The 22,455-nt window shown below is 41.1% G+C and overlaps 1 protein-coding gene across 3 annotated transcripts in view; it reads right to left on the bottom strand.

Annotated features, from left to right (window-relative positions):
* Positions 1 to 22,455, bottom strand: part of tmtc1 (transmembrane O-mannosyltransferase targeting cadherins 1) — a 166,758-nt gene that overhangs the window by 32,881 nt on the left and 111,422 nt on the right. For 2 of the 3 annotated variants that reach the window (XM_020623887.1, XM_020623888.1), the window contains exons 8-10: positions 14,179 to 14,300; positions 6,957 to 7,124; positions 904 to 1,017 (exon numbers count right to left, since the gene is read on the bottom strand). In XM_020623887.1, the coding sequence (XP_020479543.1) occupies positions 904 to 1,017; positions 6,957 to 7,124; positions 14,179 to 14,300 (404 nt within the window). The remainder of the gene's footprint in view (positions 1 to 903; positions 1,018 to 6,956; positions 7,125 to 14,178; positions 14,301 to 22,455) is intronic. The other variant, XM_020623889.1, reaches the window with a different exon arrangement.

Genomic DNA, 22,455 nt, shown 5'->3' with positions numbered 1-22,455 from the left:
TTCCCCCGGAGGAGCTGGAGGAAGTGTCTGGAGAGAGGGAGGTCTGGGCATCTTTGCTTAGACTGCTGCCCCCGCGACCCGGCCCCGGATAAGCGGAAGAAAATGGATGGATGGATGGATGGTGTTTAGGTGTCAGTGCCTGACAAAGATCAATTAGATCCAATCCTCAGTGCAATATAGAAAAATATTCAGCAGAATATTGTAAAATACTTTTCTGAAGATTTGTTACATCTTTAACAGTCCGTTAACAGTCTTTAACACTGAGTATATTTAACTGTACCAGTGGTTTTTAGTCAACAAGATGTCTTCGTTTGCACCCATGTAATGGTGTCTATGAAATTACTGGATGTGCATTTTTGGATACGTTTGGTTTGGTTTAACATACACGTCACTAACTGTGTATCTCCTCTTTCCCATGATATGTCCTCTCTCCCTCCCTGTACCTTTTTGCAGGTATCCCTGGCTCCACATTAACCTGCCCAGTGTTTGTTTGTTGTTTAGTTAAAGGGAGTTTTTCCTCTTCACTGTCACCAAGTGCTTGCTCAAGGAGGATTTGTTGGGTTTTTCTCTATAATACTATAAGGTCTAGACCTTATTATGGAAAGTGGCTTGAGATGATTGTGTTGTGAATTGGTGCTATACAAATAAAACTAAACTGACAATTGAACTTGAAGTTAGGCATCAATAAGAAAAATGTTAAACTTGGATCTTAATGTGACACTTTTTTGCTTTAGGTAAGATGATGTAAATTTCAAAGTAAGAGTCTTTAAAAAATACATTCTGAGACTATTAAGAGGTCAAAAAAGTATTTGGATGTTAGGGGTATCTCATGAGCTGCGTTCCTTCACACAAAAGGTGTGGACATGGTGTTAGAAACCAGTACAGGTTAGAGCAGAGTCAGACCTGAGGGCAGTGGTGTAGTGGTGAATGGCCTCCTGGTGGCGACCACTGTCTTTCAGGAAGTTGGCGTAGTTGTAGTGGACTTTGGCATTGTGAGGCAGGGTCTGGATACCAGAGCTGAAAAGAGAAGGGAGAGAAATAGGCAGGATGTCAGTCTGAAGAAAGATATGAGGGGCACATACTATATCGCAGCAAAATCACTGTGAGAACACAAAGGAAGTGGTTAGCCTCACTAGGACTGGATTTGTATCTCTAGGTGAGGTGGGGTGCGTTCAACATTATTTGTGCTGGTCAGTGATTTTAATCCTGTCCAATGTATGTATGTGGGTAATTGTTCACCTCCACCCCAGTAAAGAGTGCAGCCACAGTTACCTCCTGTTTTTCTGACAAGTGGTTGTTCCTCCTGTAATTAAAATCTGGATTGATGTCTTGGTATTTTACAGTGGAATTTTGACATGGGAAGAGCTGCTTATTAGTCTAATGCTTTTTTTTTCAGCTGACTGTAAAATAGGACTTTTGTGTAAGAAAAAAAGGTCAAAGATATTTTTCCCAATATAAATGTGCTAACACCAATATATTGCATAGGCCTATTTGGGAACCAGTATGGTGAGCGACTGCAGAAAGTAATACACTAATAAAACAAATATGTCTGGAGTGGCTTTACTTCAACAAAAAGGAACCTATACCACAAGTTTCTTTTGATGATTTCCTATGTCATCTTGTATATACAGTGAGTAAATGTACTTAGTTATTTTCCAAAACTACTGTGTTGTTGGTGTGGACTGTAATATAAAAAGGTGTTTCTGTGAAAAATGACCTGGGAGAACTGGGAGATCCTTTGTCAGGAGCCTTACATATATAAGCTTTAGCTGTACTTTAGTATTTTGTCAGCATTGTACAGTAGCTGAATAAACCTTTGTGAAGTTAGGCCTACATTGCACTACCTGCAGTAATTTTTACAGTGCCTTGCGAAAGTATTCGGCCCCCTTGAACTTTGCGACCTTTTGCCACATTTCAGGCTTCAAACATAAAGATATAAAACTGTAATTTTTTGTGAAGAATCAACAACAAGTGGGACACAATCATGAAGTGGAATGAAATTTATTGGATATTTCAAACTTTTTTAACAAATAAAAAACTGAATAATTGGGCGTGCAAAATTATTCAGCCCCTTTACTTTCAGTGCAGCAAACTCTCTCCAGAAGTTCAGTGAGGATCTCTGAATGATCCAATGTTGACCTAAATGACTAATGATGATAAATAGAATCCACCTGTGTGTAATCAAGTCTCCGTATAAATGCACCTGCACTGTGATAGTCTCAGAGGTCTGTTTAAAGCGCAGAGAGCATCATGAAGAACAAGGAACACACCAGGCAGGTCTGAGATACTGTTGTGGAGAAGTTTAAAGCCGGATTTGGATACAAAAAGATTTCCCAAGCTTTAAACATCCCAAGGAGCACTGTGCAAGCGATAATATTGAAATGGAAGGAGTATCAGACCACTGCAAATCTACCAAGACCTGGCCGTCCCTCTAAACTTTCAGCTCATACAAGGAGAAGACTGATCAGAGATGCAGCCAAGAGGCCCATGATCACTCTGGATGAACTGCAGAGATCTACAGCTGAGGTGGGAGACTCTGTCCATAGGACAACAATCAGTCGTATACTGCACAAATCTGGCCTTTATGGAAGAGTGGCAAGAAGAAAGCCATTTCTTAAAGATATCCATAAAAAGTGTCGTTTAAAGTTTGCCACAAGCCACCTGGGAGACACACCAAACATGTGGAAGAAGGTGCTCTGGTCAGATGAAACCAAAATCGAACTTTTTGGCAACAATGCAAAACGTTATGTTTGGCGTAAAAGCAACACAGCTCATCACCCTGAACACACTATCCCCACTGTCAAACATGGTGGTGGCAGCATCGTGGTTTGGGCCTGCTTTTCTTCAGCAGGGACAGGGAAGATGGTTCAAATTGATGGGAAGATGGATGGAGCCAAATACAGGACCATTCTGGAAGGAAACCTGATGGAGTCTGCAAAAGACCTGATACTGGGACGGAGATTTGTCTTCCAACAAGACAATGATCCAAAACATAAAGCCAAATCTACAATGGAATGGTTCACAAATACACATATCCAGGTGTTAGAATGGCCAAGTCAAAGTCCAGACCTGAATCCAATCGAGAATCTGTGGAACGAACTGAAAACTGCTGTTCACAAACGCTCTCTATCCAACCTCACTGAGCTCGAGCTGTTTTGCAGGAGGAATGGGCAAAAATTTCAGTCTCTTGATGTGCAAAACTGATAGAGACATACCCCAAGCGATTTACAGCTGTAATCGCAGCAAAAGGTGGCGCTACAAAGTATTAACTTAAGGGGGCTGAATAATTTTGCACGCCCAATTTTTCAGTTTTTTATTTGTTAAAAAAGTTTGAAATATCCAATAAATTTCGTTCCACTTCATGATTGTGTCCCACTTGTTGATTCTTCACAAAAAATTACAGTTTTATATCTTTATGTTTGAAGCCTGAAATGTGGCAAAAGATCGCAAAGTTCAAGGGGGCCGAATACTTTCGCAAGGCACTGTAGTTCACAAGTATTCAGATCGGCCGCAGCAGGCAACTACAGCACCTTAACCTTATACTTACTGTATAAATCATAGCTAAAACAACTGTAACCAACACAACTCTGCTTATGTGGATATGATACCACGAGGTAGGGGGACCCTTTTATACATTTATCTCACAAAATTACCTGATCACCTGAGTACATTTAACTCTGATATATCAGGGCATTTCTGTGCTGCCTCTAATTCTGAGTAATTTGCATAGTTAATCTGAGTTCACCTGTACTACACATGCCAACTTTTCTACCTCATCCATCATTTGCTTATCCAGAGGTAGGTCACAGTGAAGTTCAGAAGAGCAGTCTAGGCATCCCTCTCCCCAGTAACATTTTCCAGCTCCTCTTATGGAACCCTGAGGCATTCCCAGGCTGGATGAGATATGCAATCCCTCCAGCGTGTTCTGGGTCTACAACAGGGGCCTCCTACCATTTAGACATCCCCAGAAAGCCCCAAATGGAAGCCACCCATCCTAATCAGATGCCTGAGCCTCCTCAGATGGCTCCTTTCTACACGAAGGAGCAGCAGCTCTATATCAAGGTCTCTCAGATGTCTGAACTCCGCATCCCATCTCTAGCACTGAGTCTAGCCACCATAAGCAAGAAATTCATTTTGGCCACTGTATTTGCAATCTCATTCATTTGGTCATTACACAAACCTCATGCCCACAGTGACTGATAAATTTAAAGCTCTGCCTTTCAGCTCAGTCCCCTCTTCATCACAATGGTCTGACATGTCTACATTTCTACCTTGGTCAAACATAAAAAAAAACAACTTTTTTAAAAGGTTAAAGTGATAAGTGACAGCAGCATTGGTGTTCAAGGGTTCAAAGATTTTTATTGTCTATTCACTATATGTGCAGGACATACAAAAAAATCAAAATACAGATTGACCAAGAAGGTCCCTTCTCCCTGAAGGCAGGAGTCTGAAGTAGGAGTGTGAGGGGTGGGAGGTGTCTTACGACTTGCGTTCTGCATGACCAGCCGGTCGAAGCACTTCATAAAAATTGAAGTTGGTGCTATAGCCTGAGAGTCATTGTAACTGGTTGGGTGGGGCTTCTTTGGAATTGGAATTATTGTGGCGGCCTTGAAACACACAGAAACAACCACTTGGCTCAGGGAGATGTTAAAGTTGTCCGTGAGGACATCCCTAAACTCCTCGGAACAGTCCTTAGGTATGTTATCTGGTCCAGCTGCCTTGCATGGGTTGATCCTGAAGAGGGTCTTCTTCATGCTGGCTGTGGACAAACACACAGCCTGCTCGCCCAGGGGAGGGGTGGTCTTCTGTGCTGGTGTGTTGTTCTGTGTTTCAAAGCGGCCGAAGAGGTCATTGAGGTTGTCCAGTAGAGAGATGTCACACAGAGATGTCGCAAATCCGGGGTGGGGGTTTATAGCCTGTGATGGTTTGGATGCCTCGCCAGAGACTCAGTGCGTCCCTGGTGTTGGTGAAGTGTCCAGATATTCTCCTGTTGTATTGACATTTTGCCTCCCTGATTCCACGGGACAGGTTGGCTCTTGCTGTTATCAGGCCTGCTGTGCCACTGGCCCTAAAGGCTGCATCCCGAGCCTTCAGGAGTCTGTGAACCTCACCTGTCATCCATGGCTTCTGACTGGCATGAACAGTGATGTTTCTGGTGTAGGTCACATCGTCAATGCATTTTGTGATGTATGCTGTGACGGCCTCAGTGTATTCCTCTATGTCTATGTGATTGTTATGAGTGGCTGCTTGTTTGAAAATGTCCCAGTCTATAGTGTCAAAACAGTCCTTCAGAGCATACGAAGCCCCCTCCGGCCACACACGTACCTCCTTTTGTGTTGGTGTGATGGCTCTTACTCTGGGTCTGTATGCAGGTCTCAGCATAATGGTGATGCGATCAGAGAGACCCAGGTGGGGGAGGCTTTGTATGCTCCCTTGCATGTTGTGTACACAAAGTCCAATATGTTGTCTCCTCTCGTTGGAAAGTCCACATGTTGGTGCAGTTTGGGCAATAAAACTTTTAAATCTGTGTGATTGAAGTCCCCAGCTGTGATGGGGAATCCGTCTGGGTGCGCTGTCTGTTCACTGATGGCCTGGTAGAATTCATCTAGTGCCTCACTCTTATTGCTGGTGTTAGCGGTGGGAGGACTGTATGCAGCTATCAACAGAATTACGGGGTGCTCTCTAGATAAATAAAAAGGCCGCCACTTGATGATAATAAACTCCGCCGACGGAGAGCAGTGTTTATGAGCAATAGCAGTGTCCCGACACCAAGCATCGCTGATGTAAACACAAACTCCCCCTCCGCGAGTCTTACCTCAGTCCACAAAGACTCGGTAGGCTCAGTAGCATGCTAACCCAGCTAGCTGAATAGTAGAGTCCGGTATGTTGTCATTTAGCCATGTCTCTGTAAAGATGAAAATACAGCAGTCCCTCACGTCATACTGCACAGAACTCAGGAGCTGTATGTGGTCTATTTTCTTGTCCAATGAGCGTACATTGGCCATAATGAGGGATGGTATCATGGGTCTGTGTGGGTTAGCTGCTAGCCTAGCCTGGATGCCTCCCCACTTGCCCTGCTTCTGCTTTCGTTCACACCGCTTTCGGCGCCTGCTCAGGTGATGGTGTAGCCGGCGTGTGCACTGATGTTGGAATCCGGCGTGGAAGACCATCCAGAAGTACCTCTATGACTACCCGGTCCAGGTTGAAGTGTATTGAATTATTCCCTATGTCCATTAGGCAGTGGTGACTGTATCTTGAGAGCAACATCGACGTTGAACTACATGCATCAAAATGAACACACAAACACACACACTTGTACCTGTATCTTGGTTAGGGCACTCATTGACATATTGCATTCCCCAATTCCATACCCTAACCTCAACCATCAGAACTAAATACTGTACCTAACCCTTCCCCTAATACCTAACCTACACCTGGTTCTAACCTGAACCCTAAAACCAAGTTTTAACCCTCAAAAAGGTGTTTTAGAAAGTGAAGGCTGGCCAAAATGTCCTCACTTTCCAGAAATGTCCTCACTATGTAGCAAAAACCATTTTTGGTCCTCACTATACAGCAAGTGGCTATACACATCGAGAGGAGCCAGCTGAGGTGGCTCAGGCATCTGTTTCGGATGCCTCCTGGGCAATCCTAGGGAGGTGTTCCGGGCATGTCCCACTGGGAGGAGGCCCCGGGGAAGACCCAGGACACGCTGGAGGGACTGTCTCTCGGCTGACCTGGGAACACCTTGGCATTCCCCCGGAAGAGCTGGAGGAAGTGTCTGGAGAGAGGGAGGTCTGGGCATCTTTGCTTAGACTGCTGCCCCCGCGACCCGGTCCCGGATAAGCGGAAGAAAATGGATGGATGGATGGATGGATGGATGGATGGATGGACTATACAGCAAGTACAATAACACACACACACACACACACACACACACACACACACACACTCCTTACCAGAAGAGGGCCTCCCTGGAGAGCCATACGTGGTTCTGCTGGAGGGTTTTCCAGGAGAAGAGGAGGAATAGCAGCAACATGAAGATGCTGAGGACTGTGGTGCCCCAACGGCCTACCACCGAACACAGCCGGCCCAGGCCGTGAGCCACCAGGATACAGTAACCCATACTGTGAGTGGAGGAGAAGGAAGACAGAAGAAAGCAAAAAGTAGGAACGACAATGAAAGGAAGTTTGGGAACAAGGAAAAAGGTGGGAAAGAAGGTGAAGGAGAGGACAGGAGCAAGGGTGAGAAACAAAAAAAGCAAAGCTCAAGCTTTTCTCGATCTGTTACAGTGGTCTGCTGGGGCTCACCATATTCACTCAGCATGCTTCTCTTCAAACCTGTGTGACATTACTTCATGCCCACCGATCATTTCACATCCTGTCCTGGTGTCTTTACAGACATGTGAACTAACCACAGAGACTCCCACAGGCACTCAACTGTCCTGTGGTTAATACAGAATTTGAATTAAAAATAACACTCAACTCTTCTGCTGTTTTGCAGACACAACCCACAAACACAAAACTCATTCACCGACTCTCCTCTTCCACTGAACCATGATGTATAATGGTTGAGGGTTTTTTAATTTTATCTTGCTTCTGAAAAAGAACCTTATAGTTCCTGTTTCAAGCTGGGCAGCATTCCACCTAACATCAGGAGGCGGGTTGTGAAGGACTAGCTAAACCAGGATGATCTATTCAGACAAAATGCATGCTGTGTTCCAAGATGGCACTCACATTCATTCATCTTTTTTTTTTTACAATGAACTTTGGCTGTTCTTAATGACTTTTTAGTTATTATTGTGTTATTTGTTTATTAATTTTAGGAGTCTTTCTTTTACTATTTCATGCTGTATTATTTTATGCTGTATTTGTGTATGTACTCTGATAAAAGCATTTGTGCTTTTAACTGTGATCTGGCCTTATTTTCACTGTTGTTCTTTTGTAAAGCACTTTGGCCAACTTTGGTAGTTTTTTTTCTTTTTTTTACATGTGCTCTATGAACACATTTTTAATTTGAATTGTCTCCCCTTGGCAAGACAGAATAAAATAAGTTAAGAAAACTGTCAGCCAGGTGGTAATATCAGAATCAGAATCAGAATCTGCTTTATTGGCCAGGTGTGTTGAACACACGAGGAATTTGACTCTGGTACATCGGCTCTCAATGTGCAAACAGTAAACCAGCATAAGGCTGTGTAATATAACAAAAATAAGCAGTATTTACAAGCAACATAAGTGCAAACAATGCAGAATATGTAATATGTGGTAATACAAGCCATTTGCCTAATCAAAGGAAGCAGTTCTGCCAGAAAACTGAAAATATTACCTCTAGAGAGAAAAAATAATCAAAGTATTGAGGAATTATTATTATGGTTGCACATGACATTGTTGCTGCACACTTTTTAAAATCAAATTTAAGACTTTATAAGGATCTGCGGGAACCCCCTGCAAGCTACTGTCAGCAATATTACCTTCCGTGTTATAAAAAATATCAGGGATAACAGCAGAAATAAACAGTCAGGTGAGGTGAAGAATGTGTTTCTGTTGCTTGAACTTACAATCAGCAATACTGATGTTGTACTTCTGAATGCAAATACCAGCACTTTGTATTTGCATTGCACAGAGACACAGAATCAGAAAAAGAGCTGATGTCACATAAATACTGTATAATCTGCAGAAAAACAGAAGCAAACTTCAGGATAAAAGAGCAGCTTGCCTTCCATTCCTCTTTCTCTCTTCGTTACACTCCTTCACTTTATCTGTCTGCTATCTATGTGTAAATTGGCAGGTCGACATTAACCAGCTCAGACACCTTCCTCCCTCCCTGTGTGCTCCACTGAGTGTCCTGTCAGCTCAGCTTTCAGACAAACAGTGCGTGCAGCCATCAGCCATTCTACCTATGATTGTTTCTGATGCTCTTTGTATGTGCTTGTGTGTGACTGACAGCTCGCAGTTGCCTGTTGTTGTGTAGTAACACAACCCTTTTCAACTTGTGAGTTTTCACATAGGTACAATGCAATTATAAAAAGCAAGTTCCAGAGCAAGAAATGGAAATGTTTGGCATTTTATATACATCTCAACCCAATTCTCCACACGTGGACAATTGGGTTGAGATCTGGCCACTGTAACCTATTCAGTGAGACGTCATCATCTGTCTGCATTCATTATGATTTTACACATTGTTTCGGGTTTTTCCTTCTATTTGTCATACATTGTAAGTTTGTGGTGGAGTGTTCCTTCAAGATTGACTGCAAAAATAATAAATGTTCCTGCCAAATGTAGAATAAGACTTTTCATTGTAGCCTGTTGAGTTAGATGAACTAAAAATTACATTTTGAGTTAAAGCCTTGACAGAAATATGGATCCTTTGTTCAGCCAATTACTGGCCTTCACAGCAGAATAGATGAGGATGAAGTAGAAGTGATGTGTCAGAGAAAGAATAGCATACACAGTGTACAGACTGACAGGAGAGTGAACTACAGATAGAAAGACTGAATTCTGAACACAGTACAAAACTGTTTGTGTGCATAGATACTGTGACAATGAAACACGACAGTGTGTGAATCACCATTGCAGAAAATGAGATTATCCTACACTAATTCTCTTATAAAAAAACAAACCAATCAGCACGTAGACAAGTGCCCTCTGATGTACATTACTATGCTGCACACACACACTTCCATATTATAAAATTCAAACTGGTCATCACAAATGCCACTCTCTCTTCTACACACAAAAGGCATGCATGTCCTCTTGAATTAATAAAATGATAAAATGCCGGTATGTATGTACATGAGTGGCTATACTAAACTTTAAGTTTTATACCATTGGAATGAGGACATTTTGTAGCGGCTGTGGCTCAGGAGGTAGAGCGGGTCATCCCCTAAGGGTTGGCAGGTCAATTCCCAGCATCTCTAGTCCATATATGAGTGTATATGAGCAAGACACCTAACCCCAGGTTGCTCTAGTGGTGCCACTGAATGTGTGAGTGCTTTGGGAGTGCGAATCTCTTATTTTCTAAGTTCCAGTATTTGTCAACAGCCAACACTCAACAATCTAATGGTAACTACAGTTGCAAGAAAAAATAATGGCAGTGTTTGCAGTTTCCTGGTTTTGTGCATAAATTGATCATTGTGATCTGTTCTTCACCAAAGTCACAAATATCGAGAAACATTATTTCAAGTTAATAAAAAACAAACAGTCATGATCTTTCATGTCTTTATTGAACACACCCATTAAACATACAAAGTGATGGTGGAAAAAGTAATGGCAAGAGTGTTTTAATAACTAGTTAGGAGGGATTTTTGGACCATTCTTCCTTACAGAACTGCTTCAGCTCAGACATATACTTAGGACATCTTATGTGAATGGCTCTCATGAGGTCATTTCATCATCTCTCTTGGGTTGAGGTCTGGGCTCTGACTGTGCCACTCCAAAAGGTGGATTTTGTGCCTCAAAAGCCATTCTGTAGTAGATTTACTTTGAAGTTTGATGTTTTCCACAATGGCAAGCGGTCCAAAGGTGGTTCAACCAGTTATTAAAACACAGTTGCCATTACTTTTTCCACCATCACTTTATATGTTTAATGGGTGTGCTCAGTAAAGACATGAAAGATCATGACTGTGTTTTATCAGCCTAGAAATATTGTTTGTTGATTTTCATGAGTTAGGTGAAGATCAAATCACATTTCATGACCAATTTACGCAGGAAACCAGGAAATCTGCAAACAGTATGTTGTATGTTACGTAATTTTGATTTTTTAATGTATTACATATTTCATAAATATTTAATGTCATACACTTATGAGCATTATATTTTAGCTGTAATTTTATATGCTTATTCCAGTGTAAAAGTGAAAAAAGAACAAAAAGACTGCATGCAGCTCCCCAAGAAACTTCTTTACACCAGGTGTGTAGACCAAGAAGTAATACTAGCAGAGTAAAAACTTGTGTATGGACTGAAAGAAACATCATGCACTATTGGATAGCCTACCTGTAATTGTTGGCCTTATAAGGATTTATTTGACCAATTATTAGATGTAATATATTTTTAACAGGATCTTTTTAAATGTGTATAGATGTGTGTTTGTATTTTGTATTATAAGGTGGTTGTATGGGAAAACTGGGGTCATATTGTTATTGTGCTGTTGTTTTTGTGCTGACTGGTCTGAAGGAGTCTATTAGTACAAGCTGTAAATACCTGATGAAGACTTAGGGGGATATTTGCTAAGGTTTTGAGGCTCATTTTCTGGTGCTAAATAGTGAAACTGCATGTGTTCATATTCACTAAGGAGTGGCAGGGGGGTTTTGTGGAGGTGAAACAGAAGAAATGCAGCATTCATACAGTATAATTATTTTGGGCATAGTATGGCTTAGCTGGATAGTTGACAGAAGAAAGAAAACTGAAAATGGAGAGAGAGAGAGAAGTGGAGGAGGATAACAGGTATAAAGCCAGATATGAGCCAGGCATGTTGCAGTCCATGCTCAAGATGCCTTAACTATTTAAATTTCTTTTAATTCTGTAGTGCTTATTTTTTTTCTGTATCGACGTGTGAAATCAGGTAGCCATTGTGATAGATTATATGTGCTGTTATTGCACTTCTGGTTAGATGCTAAACTGCATTTCATTGCCTTGTACTTGTACTGTACATGGGTAATGACAATAAAGTTTAATCTAATCTAATCTAATGAAACTGTGCAAGAGTGAATATTTACATATATCAACACCTAACAGCTTAGTTAATCAGGCCTACTAAAATAACCATGTGGAGCAGCTTCCATGTTGAAAGTCTGAAGGCTTCTGTCCTTCTGAGAGGAAAAGGAGTCAGAGAGAACAGCTGCTGCTTGAACTAAGCTCACGAGGCAGCAAAGTGTCTGCTGACAGTTACACTGCAATTAGCCATGCAGCAGGCTAAGTGAATGCTGAGTGAGCTCGGGGAATTTCTCTGATCTCTGCTCCCTGAAGGCATTTGCTTCCAGATAAAGCCTCCTGCACAGAAGAAGGATTCACTGTACTTGTGTGTATGTGCACCCCATGGGGCCCTCTAAGTGTAATCAAGATCACCCTCGACCCCTAAGGATCTCTTGATTCATAAGTTTGAGGGAAAGAAAGAGAGAAAAACAGAGAACAAGAGAAAGACGGAGGAATGAAGTCAAAAAAAGAAGTGGGGATATGAAGAAAGAGAAGTGTAAACAAAAGGGATAAGGAGCTTGAGTTGATGGGACAGGTGAGAAAAATGACAGCACAAGTTAGAAGAAATGAGTGACAGACTGACAGAAACAAGGAGGACTAGGAATGATTGAGAGCAGAAAATGCAGAGACTCTCCAAAGAAAGTGAAGAGGCTGCTGACCTGAGAGTGAAGTGCAGCAGAGAGTGATAGTACTATAAACTGTAGACTGAGCCATCTTGTACAGCTAAGCCATACAGGAGGCTCTTTTAGGACTTTTCACTGCTGGTTTTTATTGTTTGCATTACAACATCTCCAGAGCATCCATAAGTTTTTATAACATTCTGAAACTCACTGTCCAATAACCAGACCCTGTTGTTGCTTTTTCCACACCTGCTTACTGAGACAGTTACACTGTGGGATGAGTAAAGGTTGTGTGTGTTGGTGAGACAAAATCAATTATACCCTTTGAATATCTGGCTAGTATGATTGCACCATCACCTCCAGAGGTATCTGAGCAATTGGATTTTAAATCATCTTAAATCTTTACATGAAGCTCTTTCGAGATTGGATGTTCAAGATGCATGAGGTGACTAAGTGTAAATGGGGTCAAAATATTTGCTGTTAAAACTGCCTAGACACATGCACCATGATCCTGGAGATCAGAGAGGCAGTGGGATGCACTTTGCCCATAGGTGAATTCCAGTTCCCTTATTTTAATGTTCCTTGGCCCTCGATCCATGCTCAACCCAGAAATCGTTCCAGTGCGCCATGATGAAAGATCTCCCAAAGCTCTTATTTCTGAGGAGGCTGCCTGGAAGAGCTATAACTGACGATATAATAGGGCATCCTTTGCAGAAGTCTGTTATTGATTGGCACACCCCTTTATTGGAAATCAGTTTGCAGTTGGACACTTCAAATGAAGGATCAGAGGACAGGACAACTCATCTTTTCCTTGCATCTTACATGGGTGGGACAAAGACACAATAAAAAGATGCAAGTGAAGGAAACGTAGATACAATTAAAGGAAGTGGGATTCACCTCATGATTCCCCAGCATTCCCTGTAGCGTCCCCATGCTCCTCTGATTAGCATCACTAGTATCAGTTTTATTTCTCATTAGATGCCCTATGTGTAGGACTTTTCACTCCATATATAATTTGGTCTTTTAGGTTATTCTGTGTCAGGCCTAAGTTGTCTTTAAGTTGCCTGTTAATGACATAACATTTTGTTTGTGCCTATAATAATAAATGTACACTTACCTTGCAATTGCATCCTGTGCTTTGGCTCACATTTGATATAGTTTCACTATTTGTAACAGGTTTAAACACTTTTTACTTTAGACAAGAACAAGACAACAGATGTCACATTGTATAAATATGTTTGTTTCAAGCAACCTGAACCCCTCCGGCCACTTTAAGTTAAGCCCACTGGGGGTTCAGGAAAACTGAATGTGCTCATCCAAAACATTGGCAGTAATCCCTTACTGCACAGGAAAAGTGCTGGCACCATCTTGTATGTTAATAACTTTATTTGCTGGTTTGTGGACTTTAAACAGTCTCACCGTGAAATCTGGTCCTGAATTATTCGAATTTCGACACAGGCTGTCTGTGGTCTCCAAAGCTCTTAAATGCTCTGTAGTGGTTGTGTCTCACAGTGAGATCTAGGATCACTGTTTAGGATTAACAGCAATAAAGATTTCACTACATTTCTCTAACAATTGTGAAGTTTCACCTGGGACAGCACAAAGTCACACAGTATGTAGGGTCTTTTACTTCATGAATCCAAAGTCACTATTACTGACAGAAACAATAACCAAAAAAGAATAATAATAAAATAAAAAACCTTTGCAAAATACGATGCATCCAGTACTATCAGACTCTTAAAAACCAAGACACTATCAAAGAAACCAACTTTTATAGTTATTTTCTCATGAAAATTTTTGCTCTTTGTAGAAGAGTAGGAGTAGAAATCACACTGAAGGCACTTAAAACTGTCACCCACACGAACACTCACCTCGGCATATAGAGAACCCTCTCAGCCACGACAAATCCAACCCTGAAGAAAAGGTTACTGGCAGGAATGAAGGGGAACACCAGAAACAACAATCCCACCCACACCCCCCTGTTCTCCTGTCTCTGCAGAGAGAGAGAAAGAAATAGACAAACACAAAGATATTAGGAGATCGACAGAAAACAAACCTGGTATTACATTTTTCAATAAAGCCAGCCAAGAGCAGGCATTTTAACAGCTTCAAACAGCGTGGCTGAAAAGCAAAATCGTTATGAATATGTGCTATTCAGACTGCCAACTCATATACACACAGATACACATGTACACAATGATACATGCACATTCAACCGCCATGACCAATCTGTCTTAAACATAAAAAATAATCTGTGTAACAGAGAAGCAATTAAGAAGATCAAATTATCAAATTACTTCCTACTTCTACAGAGCTCATATCTGAGGCCCTTCATATACCATAATGAGGATAGCCCCTACCTTCTCTCTTTCTACTTTATCTGACCATGGCTAGGTTTATTTGAACAAACGAGCTTCTAATTGGCCGAGTCGGCTGTCCCTGGCTGGGTTCAGTGGATTGGCTCATTAGCAGTAATGAGAGTGAGTGTGTGTGAAGTGCTGATTAGTGTCACTGGTGTCAGAGGTTTGTTCTGCTGTCGGCAGGCCCATCAACAGCTATTGGGACTATCCCTGAGTTGAAGAGACCTGCAGTGATATTAGGGGCACACGATGAATGTACAAACTCTAAAAAGCACTTAGAGCTACTGAAGCAATCGTTTACTGGTAATGGCCTGAATATTATAGAGAGAGGACACAAAGACACTATTAGCTGCTAATATGAACTGACACTGATACCACCATAAACATTTTGAACATTGACAAACATAACAGAGCTACTAATAGCATCATAAACTGACAATGGACCTATGGTAATATTAGTGACAGTAATGGACAAACTGAGAGTTAGAGATCCAGAAGCAGATGGCTAACAGCCTGAGTATTATCCACACAGCCAAACTGCAGCACATTAATTATAATTGTAGATAGAGTAATTGTGCACTTAAAATTATCTACAGATGAACAAATAAATTCACTGAGCAACACTAAAACAGGTTTTAAAAATCCCTTTGTGCATTTACTAAGCAGTATATAGAGGTTACAGGCTGCCACCATACAAATTATATTATGAAGTATGGACTGTGGTTTGGTCAATTATAGTAAAACAAATTAAGTTTTCCAATGATAGCATTCTGTATAACATGAAATAAACAGTCTCACAAAGGCTGATAATAGCTAATTCATCACACCTTCAATGATGCCAATTTGACAAAATACACAGTGCCTATAAAAATTATTTATCCCCTTTAATATTTTACCCTTTTACTGATTTTATAAATCAATCATGGTCAATATAATTTGGCTTTTTGACAAAAAAACATCTTGAACTAGCAAGCGAGGCCACCAAGACACCTATGACTACTCTGAAGGAGTTACAAGCTTCAGCAGCTGAGATGGGAGAGACTCTGCATACAAGAACTGTTGCCCGACTTCTTCACCAGTCAAAGCTTTATGGGAGAGTGGCAAAGAGAAAGCCACTGTTGAAGGAAATTCATTAAATCTTGCCTAGAGTTCACCAAAAGGTACGTGGGAGACTCCATGGTCAAGTGGAAGAAAGTTCTTTGGTCTGATGAGACCAAAATGGTGCTTTTTGGCCATCAGACAAGACGCTATGTGTGGCGGACACCAAACACTGCACATCACCACAAACACACCATCCCCACTGTGAAGCACGATACATGACCTAAAGCATACAGTGAAAGCTACACAAAAATTGTTTAAAGACAACAAGGTGAGTGTTCTGGAGTGGCCAAGTCAAAGCCCAGACCTCAGTCCAATAGGGAATTTGTGGCTGGACTTGAAAAGGGCTGTTCATGCCCGATCCCCGTGCAAACCTGGCAGAGCTTGAGCAGTTTTGCAAAGAAGAATGGAGTAAAATTGCAGTGTCCAGATGTGCAAGCCTGAGTGAGACCTATCCACACAGACTCAGTGCTGTGATTGCAGCTAAACGTGCATCTACTTAATACTGACTTGAAAGGGGTGAATATTTATGCAATCACTTATTTTCCATTAACTATTTTTATTTGACATTTCTCTGTGCAAACCTGTTTTTTGTAATTTTTTTGTCAAAAAAGCCAAATTATATTGACCATGATTAATTTATAAAATCAATAAAAGGGTAAAACATCCAAGGGGGTGAATACTTTTTATAGGCACTGTAAACAGGCCTGTAAAGAGAGTATCAGGACCTGACAATACAGCAGCCAATGTGATGAGCTTTTGCTCCCCTTGATTGGTTTTGTTTTCCCAAAAAAGTCAAATTTCACATTCAACTGATTTAAAATGTAAACAAACAAACAAAAAAATACATATTTTAAAATTTGGGCAAAAACCTGGATATCCACTTATAGCTCTCTTGTCCTTAGGTCCCTTTTGAAAGGACATCAGTGAAACAATAACAAGCAATAACAACAACATTCAGTGCTTGGTAGAAGTCAATATTATTGATTTTCTGCTAAATCCTTGTATTATGAAGGCAAACCTCCCTTTCTTTTTATATCTTCTTCAGCATTTACCTCATCTTTATCTATTAGTTTCTGTTAGTCGCTATTAGTTCATTTCAGTTTTTCTGGCTGGTTCCTTTAATTCACTAGTTTATCTGTTAATTATCTTATCCACTGTTTATCAGTTAGATTTTCCCTTTAAGACTTTGATTAGGTATATTTTAGCATTTTTAAACAAATTTCCTGCAATTAGAGTTCAAATCAAATGGTATAAGTGAATGTCTATAGACACAATGGAAGACTACACTGTTCAAAATGAACATCAGAAGACTGTTATCACTGGTTTGTAAATCCATCCATCCATTTGGCTTTCTACCTAGTTACACCCTCCAGCTCTTCCTATGGGAGCTGCATTCCCAGGACTGATAGAATATGTAATCCATCCACTGTGTTCTGCTTTGCCACATGGTCTCCCTCCAGTTGTACATGCCCAGAATTCTTACACAGAGAGGCAGGAGGCACTGGCTCTCAACTTCATCCTTAAGGGTAAGATAAACCACCCTGAAAAAGAAACTATTTGCTGAATCTTGTAACAATGATCTCCTTCATTTATTTACTTCCTATGACTGAAGACCATAAATTAAAATTTCAGCACAGATCTACCAGCAAATGGAGAATTTTATCTCTAGGCTCAGCTCACAAACAGTGTGTTCTTTCTTATGTTCCATCTTGACTTGAAAAAACTCTTGAAGTATTGGAACTCCCATACTTGGGCAGTAACTCACTCTCAACTGAAAGGGAGCAATGCAACTTTTTCTGGCGGGTAAAACGGTCTCAGACTTAGGGATGCACCTATAGACCATTTTATGGCCTTTTAAGGAAAATTGAAGGCAAATACGAATCACCTCAGACTACATCACCTACCAAAAATTTAATCTTGCTGTGTTGGAGGGTGCCAGAATTGAAGGAGTAATGGCTCTCAGCTGAAGTTTTATCACATAACAGCTGCCACTGCCAGGGGCAATAATGTTAGGTAATTTCTCTCGTAGCTTTCTCTGTGCATGAGCAAGCTTTCTTAGCCAGCTGATTCAAATAGGTGTTCAAGAAGTGGCATTTGCTATTCCCCCTAGTAGCTACTGTATCAGTAACCAACCAACCAGCAGTGCAGTTAATAATAATGCCTTGTCTGGCATTTTGATATAGTAGTCTTTAGCATACACACTTGATTTCTCAGGTAGTGTAAATGTCTGGCCATTCCACTGTGGGTAATTCTGTCAGATCATCCATTCAATAAGTGAACCCGTAGGGATCAGGGTGCAGAGCCATTTTTCAGTCTGTTGCTCTCGTCAATGGGATCCCTCAGTCCCCTTTAAGTAAGCTACAGTCAGCTAAGGTCAGCCACTGTGAATTACCACAGTCCCTTTAAGTAAGCTACAGTCAGCTAAGGTTAGCCACTGTGAATTACCACAGTCAGTAAAGTGAGAACTGATGTTTAAGCAACTTTTTAGCCAAACAAAACAACAATGCATGCAGTTAAATACAGTGCTTTCTCCTAGAATGGCACCCCTGTCCCATCATTCAACATGCCACGATACCACTTAACGGTAACATTATGTCAACATCACGCTGATTGACTAGGTTGTTAGGTGGAGGGGAAGAAATGGCAGCAGATCAGAGATACTTTAGCAGGTGACGACGACTGCGACCTGTGCTGTGACTCCTACTCGGTCTGAAAAAGTAGTATCGGTGCCCCCAGCTCAGACTTTGAGATCTTGTTTAACAGGGACACAGTTAAAAGCTGATCCAATTACCTGCAATTTTAATTTTGCTGCCTATCTGATGCTGCCTGTGAGCCAAATGTATGAATAAGGCATCACTTCTAATGAAAATAATGAAACAAAGACACCATCACTGTGGTTTCCTGTGGAGCTGGGGTTGTTACTTCTAATTGCTGGCTATCATCCTAACTGCCTGGCATCAGAATCTACTCGCCCTTGCTCACCAGCTTTTCTCTCCTCCCTTTTTGCTTGCTTCTCTTCATCTCATTAAACTTGCTGTTCTGGTGATTTTCTCCAATCTTTTGATCCTCTACTCCTTTTCAATTTATTCCCTTCCTTTTCCTCTCTTCTTTCTCTTTCATCATCTCAGCTCTCTTCTGTGTACTGCATTGTATCATTCATTTCAGGGGCTGCTGTCTTCAGAGTCCTTGTATTGTGCCATTGCAAAAACTGAAACTCTAGCAGCAAAATGCTACCTTTTTGCCTAATTTGGATAACACAACCAGCGTAACCGTTGATGTCTTTGATCTACTGACTCACTTGTTTAATTTTGATCTGTCAGTAAAGGACAAGAACTCATGACAGTATGACAACCACCTCATTTGAGAATATCACATAACCTCAGGTAATTAGCCTTCTGTGCTCTGAAAGACAGTCTTGTAGATCACATTCTTTGAAGAAAGTCAGCCCATTCTTAAAAAGTTTTAATCTCTAGGATTTAAAGGTGAATTTTCAAAATTCCCTGCTTTTTGTGCCATTCATGTGTTGTATCAAGAATGACACTGTGGCAGAAATGCACACAACAACCAGCAGCCTCTCAGCCATCACAATAATTCCTAAGAGGTCCTGAAATCCTGGTATAAAAGTCTAAAGTTTATATTGTGACACTGATTTATAATGTTATATAGTAAATTCTCTGGAAAATCAACTGAAAACGTGTTTTAATATGAAAAACTAGTTGGCCACTTCACTTTGCTTACTGACTGCACAGATCCACTGTGGACAGTGTGGTGGGTAGCTTTAGGGGGTTTTCCGTTATTGGAACCTTTCTGAAAGTCTGTGTTCTTCTTGCTCAACAGTTAAACTGCTCATACACCTACTATTACTGGCTGATGGTTGAACTAATGAGTGATATCTGTTCTCCCTCTGCTCAGCTTACTCCATGTGTGAGAGGGATGCAGCCCCTCCCTCCTCTAAACAAATACCGACACAGAACAAAATAGAGCTTGGCAATGTGACGTCATGCTAGAGTGCGCTGTGGGGGCTGACAGGTGTGAGTCACCATATTGTGTGGCCAGATTTGCGATACCCTCAGGAGACACAGGCTATGTGGTAATAGAAAGCACTGCTAACAGAAAGCATTGTCATTTTTCCAATGCCATATTTTCATTTCATTTCTTTTTTTTCTATATTATTTAAGTCACGGAAGGAAGAACTTGCTGCATTGTTTTGGCTGTAATGTCCACTCTCAAGACTGACAAGGTAAAAAATTAGACGACAGATTGTCTTTCTTCAGCTTTCCCACCTGGAGGCAGGACCATGGGAGTTATGTATCCAATGTAACTAAGAGAAGAAGGATGGTTTAGATAGCTGCAGTAAGACAGACAGACATTAAGTTTTCCAACATCCCAAGGTTGTTGAAGGAGTGCTCCAGACATTTTCATTCTGGTGAGTATCAAAGCTGACACTGAATTGACAATGAACTTAAAAGCATGGCACATGTGCAGCCCTTTTCACACTACAAAAGCACACACACCATAAAATACCTCATTGGTATTACACCACAAGGTGCAGTTTCATTTATTTCCAAGGGATCTTATGTGCCTCTGACAGGCACATAACAGAGAACTGTGGCCTTCTTAATAAACTGCTACCTGATGACATAATGCCAACTGATTGGGGCTTCGACATCAAGGATAGTGTGGGAATGATGTGTGCTAAGAACTAAGTTCCTGCGTTCACTAAAGGATGATGTCAACTCGATGAAAAGGATGTGCAAAGCACACAAGCGAGAGCACACCTGAGGATTCATGTTAAAGGGTAATTGGGAGCATACGCAACAAATGCTACATAAGAAAATGCCAATTTCTTTGCTACTTCCATGTGAGGGTAAAATGACCTTTCTTTACAAAATTGTGAATGTTTGCTGTATTCTTATTAACGTGTTCCAATGCGGTTGTAAGACCTGATGAATGTGAAAAATTTGCCTGTTAAATTTTGCTTGTGTATGATTTTAAGTTACATGTTGTATTGATGGAATGCTTGTACACTTAAATGCCTCAGATGACACTACGTGACACTTTATGATTTTGTAAAAAACTTTGGTTTAATAAAAATATCCTTTGGAAGCACAATGACGGTTAATTAATCTTTAGCAACAGTATAAAATGTGCACATTTGTAAACAAATAGCTCAATTTATTGCAAAAGTATGAACAATATAAAATGTGCAGTTTAAATTCAACCAAGTTTACCTTTAGTACTTCACAACAGCCAAACTATATGACAGTACAGGAGGGTGCTTCAAGTACAGTATATGGTTTAGGGTCAAACCTGAGTAAGTTACCACTTTTTCTGTTTCCTGTTTACCACTCACTCAGAGTGAGTGGTAAACAGGTATAGCTTGTTAGGAAAATGAAGCCAAAAGACTGTTCTATTAGGGGGTTTACCATTCACTCTGAGTTAACTTACCCAGGTTTGACACTAAGCCATGTACTTGAAAGCTGACCCCCACTCAGCTTACACTGACAGCGATGTGTTCTTAAAGTAATATTTCTGTAGATGCAGATCCTAGAATTCCTGGTCTGGAAAGACACGTACTACAGCAAAGTCCTTTAGAGTCCATACAACAAGATCACAGTGGTTTGATCTAGTTACAAATATTTGTGTCTGTGTGTAGAAACTGCGTTTTCTTAAGTTGAAGCTTATCATATGACGACTCGAGGGAAAAATCTGTCCTTTGTTTCAAAGGCCTGCTAGATGCTGCATGATCTATACTAGAAAGGACACTTTATTTCAAAGCAGCCTTTCCCACAGGCTCTGATTTCTGGGAAGCTCGTATTAATGATGAAACCACACTGTTCTATTTTTAGGTTTGTGTGATGAGGCGCTCTGCTGTGAAGGTAGGCCTTTTGAGCCTCCATCGCATGCTCCATACATGGCAGACACCATGTGCTGTGGGTTTTACTCCTGTTTCACCACTGTCAGGGCTGGCTTTTCCAAACTGGTGGTAAATACAGCATGTATGTTTGAGGCAGTAATTCTTCCAGTCCGACATGCATACCAAGCAAAAGACTTGTGTTGCTGCCTTGTGCTGCCTGTGTATCAGTCACCTTTGCTGCATGCCTGTATTTCTCACAGTGCAGCAGGATACCTGACAGGTCATGTGAATCCATGTTTTCATCACACAGTGATGTTACAACAGATTCAGGCACTGCAGGGGGCTGCACTGTTTCTGTGTATAGAGTGTAATAGTAACAAAGCATCTACATGGGTGCATGCCTCTGCCACCCTGGCCATAGAGGTGCAGTGGACAACTCTACCTCTCCATTGCAGCTGACATTACCCAGGGCTTCAAAGGAGGTTCAGTTAGTAGCTCAAAGTGCATGACCTGTGCATATACAAAGATTTATTTAAGAAAAAGGCTAAACAGATGAAAATGTAATGTTCCTGTATCGCCAGTATGCTAAAACGCTAGCATTAAAAATGAAAAGAAAATATTTACCTTTGTTTGAATGACATTGGAACTGCAGTTCGAGGGCTTATACAGTGAACAGTCCATGCTGGGGGTGGGTTGGATCTTCGAGGATGGAGGCAGCCTTCCTACGCACCCCATGGTGGTAAATGCTCTGCAGAGAGGGCAGTGGAGTCCTGGTGATCTTCTCCGCAGTCTTTACCACTCTCTGCAGGTGCTTGCGGTCCATAGCAGTA

This window comes from Monopterus albus, unplaced genomic scaffold, assembly GCF_001952655.1.
Source record: "Monopterus albus unplaced genomic scaffold, M_albus_1.0 scaffold315.1, whole genome shotgun sequence".
Lineage (NCBI taxonomy): Eukaryota > Metazoa > Chordata > Actinopteri > Synbranchiformes > Synbranchidae > Monopterus > Monopterus albus.
Note: the sequence above shows the minus strand (reverse complement) of the source record. Positions and strands in the feature narration are given on the sequence as shown.